Source organism: Triplophysa dalaica, chromosome 16, assembly GCF_015846415.1.
Source record: "Triplophysa dalaica isolate WHDGS20190420 chromosome 16, ASM1584641v1, whole genome shotgun sequence".
NCBI classification, from domain to species: domain Eukaryota; kingdom Metazoa; phylum Chordata; class Actinopteri; order Cypriniformes; family Nemacheilidae; genus Triplophysa; species Triplophysa dalaica.
Genome location: NC_079557.1, coordinates 10,601,965 through 10,625,768, shown reverse-complemented (window position 1 = coordinate 10,625,768; position 23,804 = coordinate 10,601,965). Strand labels below are relative to the sequence as shown.

At 37.5% G+C, this 23,804-nt stretch overlaps 1 protein-coding gene across 2 annotated transcripts in view; it reads right to left on the bottom strand.

The window, feature by feature from the left end:
* Positions 1 to 23,804, bottom strand: part of gria1a (glutamate receptor, ionotropic, AMPA 1a) — a 66,871-nt gene that overhangs the window by 9,054 nt on the left and 34,013 nt on the right. For both annotated transcript variants that reach the window (XM_056769002.1, XM_056769004.1), the window contains exons 8-15: positions 23,502 to 23,669; positions 22,551 to 22,655; positions 22,174 to 22,284; positions 19,027 to 19,233; positions 18,412 to 18,839; positions 6,636 to 6,834; positions 6,064 to 6,311; positions 1,109 to 1,223 (exon numbers count right to left, since the gene is read on the bottom strand). In XM_056769002.1, the coding sequence (XP_056624980.1) occupies positions 1,109 to 1,223; positions 6,064 to 6,311; positions 6,636 to 6,834; positions 18,412 to 18,839; positions 19,027 to 19,233; positions 22,174 to 22,284; positions 22,551 to 22,655; positions 23,502 to 23,669 (1,581 nt within the window). The remainder of the gene's footprint in view (positions 1 to 1,108; positions 1,224 to 6,063; positions 6,312 to 6,635; positions 6,835 to 18,411; positions 18,840 to 19,026; positions 19,234 to 22,173; positions 22,285 to 22,550; positions 22,656 to 23,501; positions 23,670 to 23,804) is intronic.

Genomic DNA, 23,804 nt, shown 5'->3' with positions numbered 1-23,804 from the left:
AATTCGAATGAATTCGTACGATCTTATTTGTACATTTTAGTACGTTGCGTTTTCACACCAGTGGCGTTAGCTTTTAAGAGTGGGATCAGTATTTAGTTTTCCTACAATTTACATTGCACATATACATAGAGATAAGCCGCCTCGTAAAATTGTTACAAATTCCTGCTTCCAAGTTTATCAATTGTCGGACACATGCATGCCACAGTCTGGTCCTTTTGCCGTCTTGCTCAGGAAACGTATTTAAATTCTATCTTTCATTATTAAAAAGACAAACTGCTCACAGCAGATTTAAGTGAGTTCAATTGAATCATATATAAAGGATCTCCAAACATCCATTTATTCATGTCAATCACCTAGATCTATGGCCCTATAATGTGATCTCTACCAGAATGTATCGGAAGTTAAAAACGGAGCCCTGGAGAGAGAGTAAGAGCCGCCTGCATCAGAGCTCTATCTGAACCTACTGTAAGGGTGCCGGGGACGCTAAACTGAAGGGAAGAGAACAGGACCAAGTGTGTGAACTGACCTTTCTTCCGGAGTCCTTGCTTCCACACTCCCCCTTATCGTACCACCATTTGTTTTTCAGTTTGACTAAGACGGCTTGCTCATTGAGCTTCAACACCGCTAGGTTAACTGCGATTCTTCAACCAGGGAAATAACATAAATAACATTACCCATGTTATTTTATGTTATTCATGCACATTAAACACATTCCCATAAAAAGCAACTCAACTGTGGGTTTGTCTGTTTTAATTGACTGCACACACATATCAGAAACATGTTGGTTCATTGTAAAAGTGATATGGATTAATACTCCATCTGGCGATGCCGCCTCGCTCCCTGCTGCGAGATGTGTATTATTTTATCACTTTGGGTAACCGGCAGGCCGCAAGCACTCCATTCGGGATAACGTGAACAGGATTTGCTATTATTGACCGGTTGCCATTGAGAAAAGATGTGACAGCAACCTTTGGGAGATTGACTTATAATACAAAATTGAGACCGGATTATTAAAATTTAGTCTGGAGTGTTTGGTCAGCATGAGTTGCCGGTTACCCCCCATGGTAGAGATGGTTTTACCCGCTGGGTTTGTCACATTGGGGCTGACCTTGGAATCACCTCCTCCGCTGCCACACTCTCCCTTGTCGTACCACCATTTGTTTTTCAATTTGTCCAACAGGCCTTGTTCATTCAGTTTTAACACTGCCAGGTTTACTGGGTTTCTTGAAACGATAACGAAATAATAGGTTGGTCAGTGTCGGCCCAGATAGACCGTTCGAGAGACAGCGTGATGGGAAAACAGACTCAGACTTGGCTTCGAACACAACACCCACTGCTCTGGAATGTTAAATGTATGGCACAGTGGTTTCCATCCGAGTCTGTGGCGGTTCGGTTAATATGTTTTAATGGAGAGTGATGCTTTTGTTAGTGGCTTTTGTGAAAGCGGGTTTTATAAAGCCAAGAGCGAGATCTCTTCAGACAGAGGAGGAGATAAGAGGAAGATGACCTTACATGTGCTCGCGTCTGCTTCATCCCTTTAGGGGAATGGTCACAAGGGTCACTATATAGAACAGGTGCCTTTTTGTGTAAACAAAGACTTTAACAATGAAGAACTGAGATCAACCTTTGCTAATCTTATTGCTATGTTTTTTCAATATGAGGATGTCATTTTTTAAACATAAAATGTGAAGCATGGATGAAATGCAAATTTTTCAATTTTCTATCAATGAAATTCAATTCAATCTGAGAATCGCCTCATGAGCATGAGGCATGCATTGTGATAATTTCAACCATGTTACTTTTTGTTGTGTCAAAATATAAGAAAAAATATTAATTTAGCTTGACAGGAATAATGTAATACACCCGCAGCATTAAAAACAGTACAAATATCAAATTTTAAAACCTGTGTTTTAAAGAATGAACTACAAATTTCAGATATGCCTCTCATGAGCTGAATGCTCATTTGTTTTGACTTTATAAATGAATGTTTCTAAACCTTACCAGAATCAAAATACACCTGCCATTACAGAGCACGTCTCTCGTTCTATCTCCTCCTCATCCTCAGGTCCTGCACACCCCATACAGTTCACAGGCACAAACGCACATTTCCCGTGATGCATGCAATCGACTAGCCAATCGACGTCACGAGCAAATGGCGCCTGATGTTCTGCACATGTAGAGAGTGTTTCTCTGGCTTGATAAAACTCCCAAATTCTTTCTTATCCCAGAAGTTTCAGACAGAAAGAAATCAGAGAGTGTCTCACAATACATTCAGTTTGATGAGGTTTTCCTTCAGGAGGTGGCAGAGCTTTTGGTAAGATGATTTTATTGACTAAACACAGATGAAAAAGAGATAAAAGGGCACACGCATCAATCTTTATGGGCTGTCGCATCTTGACTGCAAAACAAACTGATTTAGGGCATCAGTCTGAGATAAGACAAGGCAAATGTGGAACAGCTGTCGAAATGCACCAAAACAACTCATTATTCTGCAAGTCAGTAAATTAACCTATACATCACAAAGTGGAGTTAACTCCTCAAATGAGTTCAAAAGCTCAATTAACATCTTTTAGTTCGTTAAATTTCATGAAAGCAAAATGAAGCCGGCATGCACACTATATTGAATTCTTAAAGTAAGCTCTAATAAGGGCTTTAATCGGTATCATATAGACTGCAAATATAGTGATGACAAAGATGTTATGGTACATTTTGACAACTGCACCAGGTTAAACAAATCATAAATCAGTCAACATTTTTTACTACGATTCTTATTGAATGATTTTGAGAGCAAGGACTCCTGTTGTTCAGCATTTGCAGTACGTCCATATACACCATTTATATTCAATTCAATTTGATTTATATGGCGCTTTTCACAATTTTGCATTGTTGCAAAACAGCTTTACATACAATTAGGCTTTGGTTACTGTGGTAAAGAGAAATAAATAAAAAATACACAAATGACACAATATATTTACTCTTATAAAGTACATTGCTGAAACTAAACTGAATGAAAAACTATGTTAGTTTGTCAAACAAAAGCTGTCGATTGTTTAAAAGCAGCATTACAGTATGCACTGTACTAACACAATATTAGTTATCGTCCTTAACATTTCAGATACAATAGATATAAATTATGTCATAGATTATATAATGTATACTGTATAGATCATGTTACCATAACAAATACTCGATTGCAGTGATCTACACTGCCAACTGCATTTTTAGCTGTACGTACATTTTTTTTGTTAAAAATACACAAAACGTTATTGGACATGTACCCCACATCACAAATTGTTTATTTTTTATTAAGGGCTGTCAAACCATTATTCGCATTCAGAAAAAAAGTTTGTTATAACTGTCTGTGTACTGTGAATATTAATGTTGTTGTACACAAACACATACACATACAAGTATATACATTTAGGAAATATTGACATGTATTTATTTAAATGAATCAATAATTAAAATTATATATAAACACTTATACATGTTTATATTTGATAACTGTCTTAAATATATGCATGTATGTGTATGTGTTTATAAATACAAAATTAATACGCAAAGTTCCCAGACAGACATAATGCTAAACTTTTATTCTGGATGCAGCAATTACTCATTTAAGAGCCCTAATTACAGTATAATATAATTATCATTTATAATTTGAGCTGTCAGGTACTTTTTCTTTAAAATATCAGTCTCACAAAAAGACATGCAAAAATATACATAGACAAGTGTTTAAAATAACCAGAATTTTACCTATTACCTTGATTTTATGTTTCAATTCAAGGTAATACAGAAACGACAGTTCCCTGCTAAGTGCATTAAATTGAATCCACTTAAAATTAGTTTTTTAAAGATCATAAGGGTATCACTTCAGAATAACTTCAATAAAAATGATTTCATTTTAATATATAGTATAATATACTGATCATTAAAACCAAAGCACTCCTCACACAGTATCCATCTCTACCAAAATAATTTTCCAGTTTTCAGACAACACAATACTTTGATCTGTATCAAGTGTGGATGCCCAAAGCAGATGTCAAACCTTCATTACAAGTAAACATATGCCAGTAAAGGAGTCGCTCGCTCTCAAAATCAGACAGAAATGAGAGCCCAGCAAAGAGAATATTTGCAACACGGTTGGCGAATCAATTTGTGAATTCATTTCCAAGTCTCTGTCACAGTAATGGCTACCTAGTGTGGAATTTAATTTGAGTCCCGCCCTAGGTGGCAAGATGGAAGCCAGTCATTAACATCCTGTATTGGACGTCTCCCTCCCACACCCCCCTGTGTTCGCTTTGCTATAAGGTGACCCAAAAATGACTGTACAATTGCTTTGAGGTCGTTTCCCCAAGGAGCTTATCTTATTAGAGGGAGATGGAATTATCGAGGTTATTTCAACAGCTCCAAATTGCCCTTGCGAGGCCCTTTGCACTACAATAAATGTAATACCATGTGGGCTGCGGTGTATTAGCCAGAGGGGTACGTTCAAGCATGATAAATGGGACATAAATGATGGTAACGTACAATTGAAATAACAACCGTTTCCCACACCATATATTGCAGAAATTATAGAAGAAACGGGTCGACATTCATTTCAGAAGTGGCTTGCATGAGAATAACAACTGATTGCCTAATTTCTGTGATGCATAAGTCACTTGGCGGAAAGCTAATATAATTCACGAGGAAGAAGAAGGTGAAATTTGTACCCCGTAAACATATATCTTCAAAGAGCCTGGAGTGAACGATGTCTGTCTCGATGGGTAGCTCTTTGCAGCACCGCTGTTTTAATGAAAGGATGGCAACATGCCTGTTCTCCAGAGAGCTTCTGAAGAGGGCACGTCATTTTTCTGCTATTTCTTATGCAAGCACTTCTGGTGGAGTGTGCTGCAAACCCCTTCAAGCAACATGAGGTACACAGGATGTTAAGCAACTCCACACACACCACGTACACCCACACACCATCAGGTTCTGTTACAACAGAGGCTGCGCTTGATACAGCACGTTTACACTCCCCCTTTAAATTGTGACTCGGATAATATTTAAAAAAGTGTTTTTTCTTAATTTGCTAAAAATGTTTGCCGTGGTTGACAGGCCCTCAGTTTGATGCAAACCCATATGAATCGCTTCCTTGTGGTGATTCATTTTTGTACTAGGGATGTCACAACGTACTGGTTTTGGCAATATAAAAACCCAAATATTGTGATAATTTACGCCTAACCGTACTATCCTAAACTATTCAGGACCTATTGAAAATTTTGCCTTGAGAGTCACAATAAGACCCAAAACCCTCTATCCACCTACAATTGCATTTTCAGAGTGATCCACGGACCAAAACACAAATTAGAAAATGAAGGATAAATTTGACTGATAGAATCATTTTTTATAAAACAAAATAGGTATCATGATAACATCCTACCAAAATGTATTTTGCCCTTGATAACCGTATAGTGAAAATCAGATATTGTGACAGCCCTAGTTTGTACAATAGTATAGAAACGCTGACAGAATAAACCCTTTATGGTATTGTATAGACCGTTTCATCAGATGCACGCGCGCCTGACCCCCAGTTAACTTCCGGTTTGTGTTTGGTCAGTGTCTAATAACATTAAACTATTCATATTTAATTTTATTTTTGCTCATAATCATTTGTATTATTTTACTGTCTAATAATCGTATTAAATAAACGATTTGTTTAATTTTATTGTATTTTCATTTTGTTAAATAAACAATTTGTTGCGTCCTGTAGTTCGGTTGCATTTAAACAAATCGTACGGTACATTGACATCTAGTGGTTGGGCTTGGTATTACAGTTGAAATTGAAAATATTGGAGAGACAAGTTTAGACAACTTCTAGGTTTCTTTTGATCGTTATCAGGAACGATTTTATTTGTTAATGTAAACCGGAAGTTCAGCTGGGGTCACAAAAGTGCGCATGCGCAGTAACACCATGTTGTTAAGATGAAACCGTCTATTCAGCCTCTATCACAACTGAACCATGATCAGAACTAAGATGTGCTGGATTCATGCAGATAGCACACAGTGGACAGCTGGTTTTACCTGAGCGGGGATCCTTTTGGAGTTGCGATGCCATAGCCCTTGGAGTCCAGGTTTCCTCCGACCTTCATAGTGTCGCAGGGTTTGCGCTGTTCAATGTATTCGTTCATGGTGGACTCCAGCAGGTAGGCATATTTGCCCTTGGACTTCCTCACTCGCATCACCCCCTCATCTGTGGTTTTCACAAACACTGAGGGGTCTGCTGACTTCATGTAGGACCACATCTTTTCAAACACGGCAATCTTTGACCTCTTAAAGGGAGAAGGTATTGAAGCATGTATTATCATGGATTTACAAATTAACAGTGCACTAAATAGATAACACACTAACATACGTTATGCTTGAATAGATGTATATTTAAATTGACACCAAAAAAACTTTTTTTTTCACAGATACTCGGTGAACATACAACGGGTTGGGTAGACTGATAGGAACATTGAAGAAAACATTTACCCCAAAATCTATTGTACTGAATCTATTGTATACGTTAATTGTATGGACAACTTTTGTGTTGCAAAGAAAAAAGTTCATTAAAAGCCATATGAGTATGAAAAAATCTGTATTTTGTCTCTTACCCTAAAGAACTCTTTGGTGGAACCGGCGTCTAGAGTTCCATAAGCAATCTCAGTCTGTTTGGCCAGATCCTCTGCACTCTCGATGGGTGAGACCATTCTTTCCACTGTCAGAAAAGCTGCTAGATTGGCTGTGTATGATGAGATGATGATTAATGTGAAGAACCACCACACACCACCCACAATACGACCCGAGAGAGACCTGTGGAACACATACAAGCAGGTGTAAATGCCCACACACATACTTCATGGCCGTTCATGTCATTAAAACCCGTATGACTTTCTTTCGTCTGCAGAACCCAAAAGAGGATATTTTGAAGAATGTTGGTTACCAAACAATACTGGCGCGCACTGACTTCTATTGTACGAACACAAAACCAGATTTATCAAAATATCTTATTTTGTGTTCCGCAGATGAAAGCATCCTAAACAGGTTTTAAACAACATGAGGGTGAATACATGAGACAAAAGTGTTATTTTTGGGTGATCTATTCTGTTACCTGGCCTACACAAAGCCCAGATCCGGAACACCATTGGGATGAATTAGTATGCCAACCGTGAGACTGACCCCATCATTGCCTGACCTCACTGGTGTTCCTGTGTCTAAATGGGAACAAATCCCTAAATCCCCACAGCTATGTTCCAACATCTAGTGGAAAGCCTTCCCGGAAGACAGGAAGTTGTCAGGGAAAGCCATTAATGGATTCTATTAATGCAAATTGTATACTATGGATGTGCTTTTTGGGTAGTACACACTGTACATTTAACTATGTAATGTTTAGATAACAAAATAACACTATAAACACAGGATCTGAATGATTAGAATTTATGCTGCTAATATATTCCAGAAAATCATAAAACCAAATCTTCAAATGGAGATCCATAATCAACTTAACAAAACACTGTCAGTCTCATTCAAGAGATCACCGTACATTTTCTACATCCTAACCACATTGTAAACGATGGACCGTGTTTAGTTGTTCCTTGTGCACATTGATGCTCACAGTGGTCTGGTGTTTTTTCATCTCTCCCCTAAAACTCCTACACATGTGGGGAGACGAGATAACAGCCGTCAGAATGCATCTCACCGGTAGTGCATTCATCTCACTTTTAGAACGTTGCCAGTATACTTAATGAAAATATGCATATGAACTGCAGGGATTAATGATGATGAGTGCACTCAGCTACCATTGTAATTGCACTTAAAAAAGGTTCAAAATTTGCCTAAATCCCCCAAGGATTCGTGAACCTCAGCAGCACACAATCCGAAACCATGTTTGCGAAAGGTTCAAGAGATAGTAGCTGTTCAATATGTGTGCTGGAACAGGCAGAGCGCCTCTGATAAAACACATGAATAAAAACAAACGTTAATCGTTTAAGCTGCGAGGGAGTGATGAAAGTATGGTGAGGCGGCAACAAACAGAAGTAAAAAAGGTGTGAACTTGCGAAGCCTTTGAATGCGTTGAGATTGTCAAATGGCGAAAATGTATATTTGAGAGAGAAAGCATAACTAAAATAGGATTTTATTCCTCAAAGCTTGTACTGAGATATCTCCGGTCACAAATTCCAATTTCACAAGGTTGAAAACGGAAAACAATTTCACCCCTGGTCAAATCTTGGCATGAACACATATTTTTTTAAACGTCCTTTCTGCCAAACCTTCGGGGATGGTCCCTAATCCTGTGGCCTAAATGCAGCTCAGACAAGCATATGAGACCTCGCAGGGGGTCTTACACAGGGTCTACCTGCAGGACTACAAGCATAAACAAAACCAAGACCGCTCTCCCCTGAGTTCCTGGCAGCCGGGCTGTGTAATCTTCTCTCTCTCTCTTCTGGTTTAAGGGCCGAGGTTAATTACTGTATGTATCCAACAGGTATGTTCAGATGTATTTAAAAACCTGATGATAAATAAAAAACATTTTTTTTAATATAATTCCATTTTCATTGGATGAAATGTGTTCCTGCTAGCCAATGAGCAGTGGATTTATCATGTCTGGTCCAGGGTACAGTACGCCCGCTAGCTGTGTGTACAAATCTCCGTGAAAGCTACGTAAGCACCTAATGAAGGATGGGAAACTTATTTGCCGAATGGTTTAATACACAACGCTATTATAATCTAATGATCCTGGTAATCAATATCCAGTGTGACCACTACTACACCATAAAAGTGATTCACAACGGGACTTAGAGCTGGGTGTTGAGTTAATGCTGAACTCCTGTTATTAAGATGCTGAAAATGTGCTGTGTCTGCCATTACAGTGCATCATAACTCATAGAAGATAATTACCCTTAAAATACACAACAGACACACATATTCAGCCCAAAATATGTGCTTATGCGCAGCATTAGTCAGTGAAGCCTACTCTGAGATAGTGCCTATGTGTGCAATGTTTGTTACAGAAGGAAGACATATTGCTATAACATTTTTCACTCTTGTTCAGAGTCTGTATTTTCACATCTGTATACCAATAAAACAGGAATATTTTTGGCTCAAGTCTCATATGCATCATAGATGTTTCAAACGAGATCTCACCATCTCACTGAGCCAATAAGTCAATATTATTAAAGAATTTCAACTCAAAATCCATATGATTTTATCTATACAATCTAAATCCATCTAAAAGCTCCATTCTCCTAATGTATTTTTTTTGGGCTAATTTTTAGGAGAAACATCTTTAAGGTGATCCTTAAATAAAACTTGACTGAGAACTCCATCACATCAACTATTAAAGAGCGACTTTTGAGTTTTCCTCTGTTTATAAATTATGACAATGAACAAATCCGTTCAATAATCAATATCTGTAATGATTTTTTTTAAATATTAAAGCAGCACGAAATAGCATAAAATAAGCATAAACAATATTATTCCTCATGCTTGTTAATAGAGATGCACTGATGCTAAATTTCTCCACCAATACTGATATCCCATTATTCAGAGATACTGTATATCTGCCAATACCGATTCTGAAGATTAAATTAATATTTCTTAACTTTCTGAATGTAATTAATTCATATAATGCCTAATAATATTTAACAACAAACTGGTGATGTTTCTTATCATTTTCAATTCAAACAAATTCATTGCATTTTTCTGACTTCTTTTGATTGACAGGATGATTATCGACTGTTTTTAAACTATCAGCCGATAGTGTGAAAAATTGCTTTTATCATCCAATACCGATTATTGGCTGATTTATTGGTGCAGCTCTTGTCTACATGTTAACATTCTTATTGCAAAAGACATTAATGCCACCTCATACAGTGCAGCTTGTTATAGAAGATGCTTATTTTTATTTAGATGTGCTTTGAAGGAAAAACAGGCAATTGCATAGATTTACACTGAAACATTGCAACACACTAACAACTACTACATTATAGAACATCCAAGCAACTGCTCACCGATGCTTCTGTAGCAACCATAAACAGTATAATGGCAAGTTTTACACAGAATAAAAAGCTTTTTACCCTACCTGAAATAAACAAATTTATACAAAGTACCAAAACTGGAAAGGAAATGTCCTACTCTTATATATTTCCTTTGTAAGGTAATAACAAGTTAAGAAAATGAAAGCCACTACAGAATCTGTCATAGTTTCTCATTTTGATTTATCTGAATTAATCTACATAAATTAACCATGTAGTTAAGTTTTACAAAATACTGTTGTAAAACTGTCCAAAAACTGTCACATACCGATTTCCCCGAGTAATTAAATCCCTGGCTCTCATGAACAGTGCATCAGACATTACTACAGTACAGTAATAACATCAAGTCAAAATTCAGAAAATTTCATACCAGTGGCAAAATGTGTGCAATAAGCGGCACACGCGGCAGAAAATTTGAAGCTGGCGTTCAGCTCCTCTGATATTGTTTAACAGCTTTTGCTAGGCACCGTTTGAACAGTGTGAATCTGACACACTGATCCCATTTCTACGGTCACATGTTTGAATCTATTCATGTATAAATCTGTGCTGCTGTTCTCACTTTCTCAAAAGTCTGTACTCTTGCATGTACGAAATAAGACCATTATGCAGATGCTGTTTACAAACAAGTGCAAATAAATGACATAAATACAATGAAAAATGTCACTAATGTCTCTATAATGCGTTCATTTCTCAAGCACGGCACTCATATGCAACTGAATGTGTGATGTGTTTACGGGAAATGGCCAGGATTTATTTGTACCGCTTAAATTTCATAAATCACTCACATGCACGCACAGTTTCTTATTAAGACTAATGTGTAAGTGTCTCATGAAATCCATTGCTGCAATAGAACCACCATCTTGCGTTATATAAATTATGGGAATAATCTTCTCCACTGCCCTGTTCAAGATACAGTATCTTGCTACTGAAGGTGGCCCAGATATTTGTGGAAACTGGCCCTTTACCACACACACACACACACACACACATTGTAAAATACAATAATCTTGACAACCAATCACAGTAACGAAATCCATGCATCAATTTGTTACATAAATTATGAGTTTACAGAGAGCACGTAATACACTGGAAACAATATAAAGAGAAATACAGTAAAGAGTGGACACACGTGCGCAAACGCACAAACACATCACCCAGCGAGCAGTGCTCTCACACTGTGAGCTGTGCCACTCTAGAGGAAACACCCATGTCTTTCAGCGTTGCCATGGCAGCACATTCTGCTCTCCAAACCGACGACAGAGATGGGTTTTGTCACCATCACTTCTCTGTCGACTCTGAACTGACTGAACCCACTCCATGACTGCTATGTTTCTGTTCCCCATTCGTCCTCCTTCTTTTTCTCTTTTCAGCTGTTTATGTTATTGAATGTCTGATTCACCCTCTTAACTTCTCCTGAACGGTCTTTACCCATCACTGTCAATCCCATACAGACTTCATTTCCCACATTTCTGGCGCAGTCTTTTTAGATCACTTTTCATTCTTTAGTATCTAATGTACTTTGAAGGTTATGCATTCTCATTGTCTTACAACACAGTTCTCCTGAATAAAGCACAATTACAATACAATATCTGCATACTACAGATCGGTTCGCACGGCATTACTTTATCACTGATGCACATGGAAAACTGTTTAAAATGCCAAAAGAGAACCCGACTACGACATGAATCTAGGTTTTTGCCCTGTTTTAACGCCCTTCTCCATTATTGGATGAACGGCTGCCGTGTTCCATGATCCTGTCATGAATATGTCACTGCTCCAGTCACTGCGCAAGTCTACATCCCCTCCCGACATCTTCGGTCTGAAAATGAGCGTTGCTGGTTGTTCCATCACAGCGAGGCACCTAAACGCTAGCGAAAACCTTTACTCATTCAGTTACCCTGTGGAGGTATGAACTGCCAGCCTCCACCCGAATTGAAGCATCCTTCACAACTTTCAAAAAACAGCTCAAAACATACCTGTTCCGCATTTAGTTGACTGATCAATAACTGTCTGTCTTGTGTCTGGAAAACAATAACTGTCTTGTTCATTCTCTCCTTTGCTAACTCCAGCTTTAATCCTCCTAGTAGGATTGCGTTGTAAACAAACTGTATTGTTTAGTGTGGTAACAAAATGTTTATATGCTCTCCTACTTAGGAGATAAAAGCATCTGCCAAATGAATAAATGTAAATGTAATATGCTGCCTGGGTTCCACATTATGAACATGACACATTGTTTTCTGTTCAAAGATGTACCATTATTATGTCAAAAGGGCTGTACCCATTACACTGGTTTGGAATGTCTTTTAGTATCTTATTTACTCCAGAAGCATATACTGTAAGTACACCTTGTTTGCGTTAAAGAGTAGCCTACAGCGAAGGTTCTCTTTTTATTGACACACTTAGGATTAGATTTTTGTCTAGTGCATAACAATACTAATTTATATAGGTGAACCAATAATGAAACACCAAAATCAATGGTAGTCTATCTGTAAACAGAGTACGGACGATTAGCATTGAATATCTTGAACAAACAAACAAGCAAAGAAAATGGGACTGTAATGTCTCGTAAAATGTTTGTTCAGCACACAGAAATGAGCTGATGCGAGCAGGATCCCTAAATATCCAGACACTGGTCATTGACTAAAACAGTTTCTCCAAACGCATCAGTGCAGAACTCCTCAGAGGAAACACAGAGAGGATTGCAAAACAAGCGTAAGTGGCGTCCTCGAGAGACCATTTCACTTAAAATCATTAAAAAGAAAACTGTTGCTGTACACAGTGTTTTATGCAAATTTTCTCGCTCTAATGGGCCTGCTGCACAAAGAAAAAAGAGAAACAAAAGTAATATTCTATCTTATAGTATATCTGATAGTATCCATTTGTTTGTTTCTTTTCATCTGTCTTTGAGGGAGCTGTTCTTTTGTTCAAGGAGACAATGGAATTAGAAAAGAACTGAATAGATTTAGAGAGACAAACAATCATGTGATCTGAATGAAAATTATATAGATTATGAAAGAAACGTCAAGAAAACAAAGCAAAAGTGCCACAGCCTGAACATTACAACTAAGAGTTTGAAACGTCAACCCAAATTTGCCATAATTGTTGGCAAGACAGGTATAATGCAGGAAATATCTGCATTACTACTGTGTGACCCTGGACAACAAAACCAGATTTATGGGTCAATTTTTCGAAATTAAGATTTTACATAATCTGAAAGCTGAATAAATAAGATGTTGATGTATGAGTTGTGAGAATAGGACAATAAATGGCTGAGATACAACTGTTTAAAACTCAGGAATCTGAGAGTGCAAAAAATCAGAATAGTGAGAAAATCGCTTTTGAAGTTGTTAACCAGGGGCACTGTGGCAGGCCATCCACTCACAAAAATAAAGTTTTTATATATTTAAGGTAGGAAATTTACTAAATATCTTCATGGAACATGATCTTTACTTAATATCCTAATGATTTTGGGCATAAAAGAAAAATCTATAATTTTGACGCACACAATGTCTTTTTGTCTTTTACTAAAAGATCAAGGGTCACATGTGATCAAGGGTCACATATAAGAATATATATATGTGTGAATATGTGAATAAAATAATATGTAATATATAATAATTCCAATATAATACTGCATTTTGATTGTTGATTGTACATTTTCAAACATAAATGTTCACGCATACTTTGGCTTATAGTGTTTTGTACTGTAGCATTTTAAAGTTTGGTAGAAAGCACACAAAACCATATGAACCTGACAACTTTTTATCCTCTATAAAGTTAATCAGTGATGTGGGTGTGCGGTGGGCTGTCAAAGTGCTCGTGTGTGAGTTGAGGTAATGATAGGGGATGACTTCTGATGTGCCATTGTGGGCAGGGCACTGGGAGAAATGGACAAGATTTTTTCCCTGTGAGAGCCATTATCATTGTAACACGCATGAGATGAAGAACAGGCATATGTTCCATCAACCACTCAACAACTAGACATGTTCTGCTTTTAGCAAAGATCACCTTAACCCACTCGCTGTATGACTCAGGCATTTAAATCAGCCTGGGTCGAACTGTCTTTTACCTATAATGTGGTTTTGAGGCAATGTCAGGCAAGTCTGTTAATACCCGAAAGGTATATCTATATCTGTAACTATATGATATCTGTAACTGCTAAGTTTGTTTAAAAAAATCTTCAAAATTTAAGAGAATAGGGCACCCACAACTATAACATCGAAGATACGGAGGAACAACTTCTTTGTGATCTCTTACAGACACATGAAAATGAAAACATTGACACCAGGACTGGGCGATAGAACTAAAATTTGATATACTATCACTCCAAATTGTGATGATATCTCTTAGAGATGCACATGTGGACATTGCAGACGCAATCACAGAATCCAGGCATAAAAACGCATTTCTTAACTATCATCAAACACACAATAAAATTTTAAGGCGTTCGCAACAACCCGCCAAAATAAAAGTCTGTTTAACTTGAACAAATTATGACACAGCCACATTAATTTTTTTATAAATTATTTAAATTTATTTAAAAATATTTCCTTTGGTAAACTGTAGTACCCAAACAAGCTGAAATTGTTAATACTACGGTGCAATCTATAGTTATTAATACACTTTATAATATTTTTACTACATTTAATATTTTGTTTAATTTATTTGAGAATTATTTTTATAATTGTAGAGCTTCTATGTTTTATTCTATTTTATTTTTACACACTTTTTTTTTAATTAAAACCAAGCAGGCATTTTATTTAAAATTGTGTTCAAAAATGTTAAATGTTTATGTTTACAGATCACAAGAAAAGCAATTTTATGTTTTGTATCTCTTCTTTCCTCTAACTTTACTGAAATTGAACTGAATCGTGACTTAAAAATCATAAATGTTGTGTCCTGTTACACCCATAATATCTCAATATTTTTGCCCTTTAATATTTATTTCCTTTACAATAACTATAAAAGTTGATTTGCGCATACTATAGGACATTCAAAATATAACATTCAAAATGTTCAAATAATATAATGTATAACAATGTTCAAAACACAGGAACAGCACTTATTTCTTATAAATTAACGCATGTGAAGGCTGCTTATGAAAAAATTGTCTGTGCTACCACCCTTTATGACAGCAGCTTTTAAAAGGCCTATTCATTACATAAAGGATAATTTAAACAAATACCATTTGCGAGACAAAGCAGGATTGGAGGAGTAGATAGTATATAAGAATTACTGGGCCCACCTGTGTGAGAAGATAAACATAATCTTGAGTGACTTGCATAAATTAGGCCTGATGGGAAGGTTTGAGTGACAGCTCTGACATTTGAGCAGGGTTTTTTCCAAAGTATAAACAGCACATGAGAGACAAACCCCAGTCAGACTATTACCATAGAGCCGGAATACCACTCACAATTTAGCCTATTAGAGATCGTTGGATATAGGGGCCAAGTGTGTAAATTCATGATCATAGATGGACAGAAACTACAAATGATTAAAGAACAAGAAAAGTCATTATTACAGCTCTCTATTTCTCTCTCTCCGCTTCAATAATTGAATTCCACACAGGCAGAAATCTGAACATCCAGTTTGTGGTCCAATGGAAACACGTTCGGTCATACAGCAGTGCATTTAAGGTGACATGTTCTACACAGCCAAACGCATTCACCCGCAATGCGGACACCCCATCAGCAACCCGGCCTCACTTGTTTATAAAACTTCAGTGACACTAAGAGAAAAGGTGTAATCACTAGAAGATTGTCGATTCCGCTCTGCAGAGTCTGAGTCACGGCGAGACATGACAGAGAGAAATGACACAGTCTAATTAAAATACTCTGAACCCTCTCCACGCCCCATCACACGAAACCACTAGCGCCACTGACATTAAGCGACCACTGATGAGACACAACACTCACTTCATATGGGAAAGACACATACTGCATGCATTTTCTAATAAAATGGACTACACCTAGAAAATGCTCAAATAAAAGGTGTGAGAGACATGAAACCGAACTTGTGATTTCCAATTCCTTATGACTCCCTGCCAACATGCTCATTTGTAATTACGCTTGTTGTAATTGTGGCTTACAAAAACAGAAAGGGTGCAATTATTCCTATGCTGATATGAATGACGTCACCAGAAAGCTTTGTTTCAAAATCTATTGATGTGCTCTGTTGTCTACATTCAACATAGACGGCTGCATTCAAAGGTTGCAATCGGACAGAATAGGGACCTGATTAGTGACTGATGTGGAACACAACATAGACAGAAACTCTGTCTCATGCAATCAGGGATCGACACAGGAGACCCGATTCCCCACTGATTCAACAGAGCTGGACATTACAATGCTGATAAATAACGTTAAAGGAATAGTTCACCTAAAAATAAATCGCCCCTATTTCATGTAAACCCAGTATATGACTCTTTCTGGAACACAAAAGAAGATTGTGGTGAGGAAGGCGTGACGAGAGCCGTGACGCGGGGCCGGTGGCGTGATTGATTGTTGGAATCAGCTGTGCGCACACCGGTCCCGCATATCTCACGGAGGAGATCGGGAGCATAAAAGTATGAATCGTCAGGACTGCCGGCGAGAGAGGACCGGGCCCGGACATATGTTTTAAGTTTATATGTATGTTCTTTGGCATTTTACGTCTGTGTTTTTGTTTGTTTATTTTATTAACACTTTATATAAATGTTCGCCACCTTCTTTCCTTTTATTGAACCTTATTAAAAAGATATAAAAAAATCTGAGGTTTTGCGTCATACAATGGAGGTCAATGTTGTTCTTCAAAATACCTTCTTTGTCCTACAGGTTTTCTTATAGGCAGCACGCTATATTTTGTAGAAGAGCAATAACACAAACCACATGCACTTGTTCTCTCCTTATCAAAAGAATCACACAGAAGTTTTATTATGCAGCAAAACCAAGAATTCTAGATATCCATGTGGACTTTTGGGTCGAAGCACTTGTTAGGCTTAAAAATCCAGTTTGATATAAATCCTAATTGTACAATGTCCTATAAAAAGATGTCGTATCACAAGCAAGGTGTTGTAGTTCCCACAAGTGTGGACCTTGTCATGTGTTGACATTTGTGTGAAACCTGCCATTGGCCTTGAACCTACAGCTATTCACCTCCTGTTTCCATCTACACCCTGCCCCATTAATGAGCTTTTTAATTGGTGACCTTTGAGAGTCCAGCAACAGTGTAGAGAGAGATGCTTCATCTCTGCCTCTGCACCAGCGCGGGGTGAATGCCTCCAATGTAGCATTCAAGGAGCTTTAATCAGATTTCCAAAGAGCTGCACATGAGAAATTACCAGACTAAATCAGTAATCTGCCGAGTGCGACATAACAGCAGCACCTTCGAGAAATCACTAGACCCCAAACATTTAAGAATGATTTGAACATCCTGAGCAAGGCAATCTATGTAATGAATTGCAGCGAAGCGAGTCATTTGTAGTGATGAAGAGAAAATCCTGTCTGAAACCGAGGACAAATTCTGGACACTCGGGGAAGAAAGCCCTAATGTAATGCTAATTTGGAATAACAGTAAATTTTCCTAATATTCTAACATTTTAAGTGCTTGAACATTTTTAACTTGTGTCTTCGAAATAATTTTTAGGCTTCAACAATACTGTGTATAGACAAAGAGTGCAATTATGCATGTGTCAGTGTTGTTCAATGCAATATGACATGGATTTGCAATTCAAATTCTAATTATTGCAACCGTGTCCCCCCCCCACACACATCGCACAGTGGATGTCTCATCTGCGCATGTCAATCCCATCAATATATCACCCATCACCAGCCGACATATTATGTTAAAAAGTAAACCTGGATCATTTCTTGTGAACGTCACTTCTTCTCCAAATCAAATGACTGGATTCTGTATACGTTTTATTTTGCTATAACGGTATATAATAGAAAATGTCATAAAAGGTATTTCACGATCTGCTTGGGCACCATTAAAGTCTGTTCATATCAAGAACGATCAAAGTTTTAACATGAATGCTAAATTGTAGAGAAATATGGAGTCCAAACTACAACTACAACAATACATTCTTTGAGCAATTTTATACATACAAAACAATCAAAATCCATTTAACTTTACACAGAAAGAAATGAAATGTTGGTGCTGTTCACTTTACTTAAACAATTATGTTTGATTTAACGCTATTTATGCGAATTCATGCTCCAAACTCCTTGAAATGGTTCCAACTTTTTGGCTTAATTCAATGTTTTTATTTTAATTCCATTTGTTTTCATTTTGTTTTCAATGTTTCGATCATCATTTAAACATGCTAATTCAATAGCTTTCCCATTTCCAAACATCAAAACACAAAGTTCAGTCTCACCTGGGGGAGATATCACAGCCCTGCTGCATGAACGCTCCCAATGAGAACCAGAGACTGTTGAAGATGCCAAACTCATTAGTCTGCTCCTGACTCTGCTGATTCTGGTTCTGTTGGCCCTGTTGGGCGGATGATGAGGAGGGCTGGTTAGGGTTCTGTTCATCTCCTTCCTCGTAGTCCTCCGCGTGCCACTCGTACGGGCTAAACCGGCTGACCAGGAAGAGCACTACGCTCACTCCGATGTATGCAAACACTATACACATCCAGATCTCATAGGCCAGAGGGTCCAGGAAGGAGAACACACCAGGCTTGGATTTGGTTGGCTTCTTGATCATGATGGAGATGCCCAGACTCATAAATGGTTTTGAGAAGTCGATGACTTCCTCCCTGACCAGAGTAATGGTCAACGGTGCCACAGCTACATCAGCTTTCTGCAGGGATACATTTGATGTTACATGGTAGCAGTAAATCTCACAAAATCTCACCAGATGAATGATTTTTCACGATTCCCTTCACAGGGGAATACCTGTCCATCTGGCGAGATTTTGGCCATAGCTGTATCCCTTCGAGCCCCAACCCCTTAAGTATCCTAAAGCAATATAAATACGTAGCACTTACACCATAGACAAGCTCTCCCACCATACCATTCCACATCTTGGTCTCAGGATCTCTTGCTCCATATTTTCCATCAGCCACTATTTTGAGTTTGTACTGGTATCCCACGTGTTTGGCAATCTCTGCTGCCAGTTCCACACAATAACCTTCATATTTTTCATTTCCATTTAACTGCTCGTGGTTCTTCTTCAGCATGACATATGGGGATTCCTAGATAGGACACACAGGTAGATCATCACATTTATGTATAGTTTCCCGGTAACAGACAACAGATAATAGAACTAGGATGAGTAACAGGCTAACTTGGCTATGATTATACTATTAAAAACTCCATTTGTATTAAACATTCACACAGACAACGCTATTTGCAAATAAAATACTTTTATTTAAGATGGATGGTGAAACGTAGAAGGATATTGAATATCGGCACGCCAAAAATAGAAACGTCAACTGGAGATGCAAGGCAGCCCTACACAACGCAACAGGAGCTTCCAGTGTCGACAGCTCCAATGATTATAATGGGAGCGTCACAGTTTTGATGCATCGTGATGCACCGCGTGTATCTAGTGTAGGCATGGTGTGATGATTCAGAAACGATACTTAAATCATATTTCTTGACATTGAGAGCAGGGAAAAAAACAGATGAAGCAGAGAGGCAATAGTGGTTTGTTACTTAGAACACGATGAACTTGACAGGTTTATTTTCAGATGGTTTCCTTGCGCATCATCGACAGACAGGCAATCAATTGGGCAGAAAGAGTTGGGTGATTCTATTTGTGGATGCTCCGTAATATGAGTTGGATGTTCAATTGTGATATTTCAGAAAGACTGGACGTCCTGAGGAGATTACTGCACACATGGCACCTGAGGCCCTGCTGACATCAGTCTGTGGCAAAACTGTTCTCACAATGAGCTCACAGTGACTGAGAATGTACAGAGAAGGAAAGAGAAGAAGACAAGAATACCTCTCTCTGTGCATGTTTAAAACTGCTAATTTTGTGATTCAGTTTTAATATAGTTTTATCAATATTTCAATTAAGCTTTTATTTTGTATGTTTTCGTGTTACTTTTAGTTAATTTTGGGTGTTTTTGTTAATTTATTTTTGTTATTTACATTTTTATTTTATTCATTAATAATTAAATTATTTATTTTTATATTGCTATGTAAGTTTTATTGTTTTTATTTCAGTTTTAGGTCAATTTTATTAGCTTTATATGTAGATTTTTGTTACATTTTTGGTGATTTTTTTAGGTCATTTTATTACGATTTAATTCGTATTTATCCTTTATTGCATTATTCATTGTTCAATTTGTTTATTGCAATATAAGTTTTATTTCTTTTTATTTTAGTTTAATTTTTAAAGTTTATTGGCTTTTTATATTTTTTGGTTCTCATGGTAACTTTAGTTTCATTTTTAGTGATTTTGTTACTTCACTTTATTATGATTTATATATATTTATTATGTTTGTTATTATTTTTGTATTTCTCATTTAATTTTTTATATGAATATACAAGTTTCGTTTATTTTTATTAATTAATTAATTAATTTTATTATTTTTAAGTTTATTGCCGAGGAAACATTTTTCATTATAATTCTTGTTCCACTAAATAGTTGAAATAATACTCAGGCTGATATTTTGGGTTTCAATTAACAGAAATGTACTGTGACAAGGTTTTGAACCTGAAATTGCATTAGTATAGAAAACTTTTAACAACTTCCTAGAAACAGGCCCATGCTGTTAAGCCACATATCCTGCTGACACGGACCTGTCTTTCAGGGAAATCATTTTTTAGAGCACCTAAGGTGATGTGACTATTCCCGGCATCTTTGATAAACAGTCTCTGTAGGACAAACAACACAGTTAAGACCATTTCCTGCAATCCATCCTGCTCCCTTGTGAACACTTAGCCCCTAACCCACACCGTCGATCCATTATAGGCTCTTTTCTATCACCCATTCGCCCCACGTCGCTCCATCAGGAACCCTTCCACTCGCTCTGCCCTTTCTCAAGCGGGGAACGAGAAGGCCATTCCACATATCAAAGGTTAATAAATGCCCTCTGAAGCCTAACTTGCGACAGAATTGCTAAATCGCATGCTAAGCCCAAGGATCTCTGCTGAATGAGGGTAGAGAAAAGGAAAATTAATCTTTTGTCCACTGCTGGCGATTCAATCCCAGGTTCCACTTTAAGGAGAAGATGAAAGCACAGCAGCTGGAGGAGCAGTTATGTCTCATTTACAGACAGAGCACAGAATAGCTGTTGCGCTTTTATCTGCACGCTATAGGATTACCGTCACCGTGCTGAGGGATGAACACTGGAGCTGATGCATCAGGCGGCAGAATAAATACAAACAAATCAAAACACACCAAAAAAAACTGAAGCTCTTTTTGTCTTTTCTGCAGAGAGATGTGAAAAACCGAACTGGGTTGTTTACACATTTCTATATTTTTTAAAGTAAATTGTCAAATATATATATATTTCCAGTGTGGTGATGACTAAATGTAAATGTGATATCTAAATTAAAAAAGTTCAGTCAGATCAGGTAGAAATAGCACTGCGAGAGAACTACCACATATTTGTAAATATAAATTTAATTTAGTGCCGTCAAATCGATTCATCGCAATTAATATTCCATTCCATTCCATTTTCTACCGCTTATCCGAACTACCTCGGGTCGCGATTAATATATTTTAATATAATATTTATATGTGGCATGTAAATTACATGCATATAAAATACATGTGTAAATATACACATATTTACATACATTTATATTTAAATATAGTTTATATTATGTATAAAAATAAATATAAAAATGTATTGCTCATATATTATATACATGTATGTTTGTGTATTTATATATACATATAAATATACACGCCACACACATATATGACTATATATAATCAAACATTTATCTTGGAATCAATTACGATTAATCGATTTGACAGCACTAATTTAATTATAAATATAATTAATTTCTAAGCATATTAAGTAATATTATTAAGTAAAAATAACAGTTGCAAGTATTAAGAGAAAACATTGAGACAAACAAATCATTTGATTTAATGATTTTACGTACTGTTTATGCACATTCGGAAGCAAAGAAAAAAACATTGTTACATGTGTTATATAAAGAAGACATACCAGAATAGTGGTAACAATATAAGTGCGGTTCTGCAGTCCGTACGTGTCATTACTGCCGGGTATGTAGGCCGCCGTGCTCACAAATTTCTCATCCTCATTCCAGTAACCCACCTGAGAAAAGATCAAATCAGGGAAGGGAATCTGAGCACCATCAAAAACCTTCCCGAGACGTCCAACAAGAGATGTGACAAGACACGGTGCCCATTTAGTTAGGTCTGCAGAAGCAGACTGAATTGTTCAAATGACGAACTAACTGGATCTTGTAAAGCCTGTAGATGTTTTATTTAAACTAAGCAAATAAATCATTCTGAGAGGTGTGAATCAGTCTGTCATATTGAGAGGCATGTTAATCCTTTGTTTGACATTTCGGTACTCACTTTCTTAGGTCCCGTTGGTTTCAGTTCCATCACGCTGACAGTGTAGTTCGTCCGTCTTCCTTTCTCATTGAACTGAATGTGTCCGGTTAAGCCATCGATCCGAACCTGAGATAAAAACACCCAGAAGATGTCTTTATTCACAGTGAATGAGTTACAGAGTCTTTTCAAAATAATCTTTCTTTCTTTATGTCTTTCGTCTCTGGTCTCTGAAGGGTTTTGTATCTCTCACATCGCCTCTTCTGTGTGTACAGTACTGAATGTCTTCCAGGCCGAATGATGGAGTTAATTGACCGAGATGAACATCAATCTCCACCGCCTCTCCACAGAGTCCAGCACACATCAGACTCTCATCAGACGCAGCCTCAAGCAACTGTGAGACAGTCTACCTCTGAAACACAACTTACTGCATCGCCTCGGACCTCCTCAAACTTATAATTACGTTTTTTAATGAAATGGAGTGAAATGCACAATCCGGTGGGCGGAAAACATCAGTGGGGTGTAGGATCCCCAAATGGAGTGCATTTCTACAGATTTCCAATAAGTCATATTTGGTTTCCTTCTGCTCTGCCTCGCCTGCCAAATTGTCTCGTCTACGCTTATTCACACACACAGCCTAAAGCAAAGAGGCGTACACCTGCCTAAGGCTAAAACAACAAAGCCAGGTGTTCTTTACTTCATGAATCTATTGGTAAATAAAACATGTCATATGCTGTTATGACCAGCATAAATGTTTATTGCCAACTGGCTTGGTTCATTATCACCCGTGTCACATTTGATCGCGATGGTCTCTTTGGTGAATCAATGTGAACTTTAGGAGACATAAAGATTTAATTTGCTTATTGGTCTTTCATTCCGCCCAATCGCAACGGATTAGATGCCATGTCAGTCTTGCAAATAAAGTTTATGCTGGAAAAATGTGTGTGTGTGTGCGGTCCCTCCAGGGTTGGTTACCTGCTGAAGTGCTCTCTGGATATCAATGCCTTGGCCCCAAGGTGCCGGCGGGTTGGCCAGACATTCTCCAGCGTTTCCACGGCGAGAAATGTCTATCCTCTGCCTGCGCAGATTCTGGAAGGCTGTCGACATCACTTTGACCCCATCGTATGTAAGCGCGCCGGTGTACTGCATGCAGAGAGATAATCGAGAAGTGCACTTTACTATAAGATTTATTTTATATTATCATTTGTGTGTTTTTCTGAATGGAAGCTCATAAGCTGACTAAATAGAGCGTTTCAAACAGAAAATGTACAACAAGCT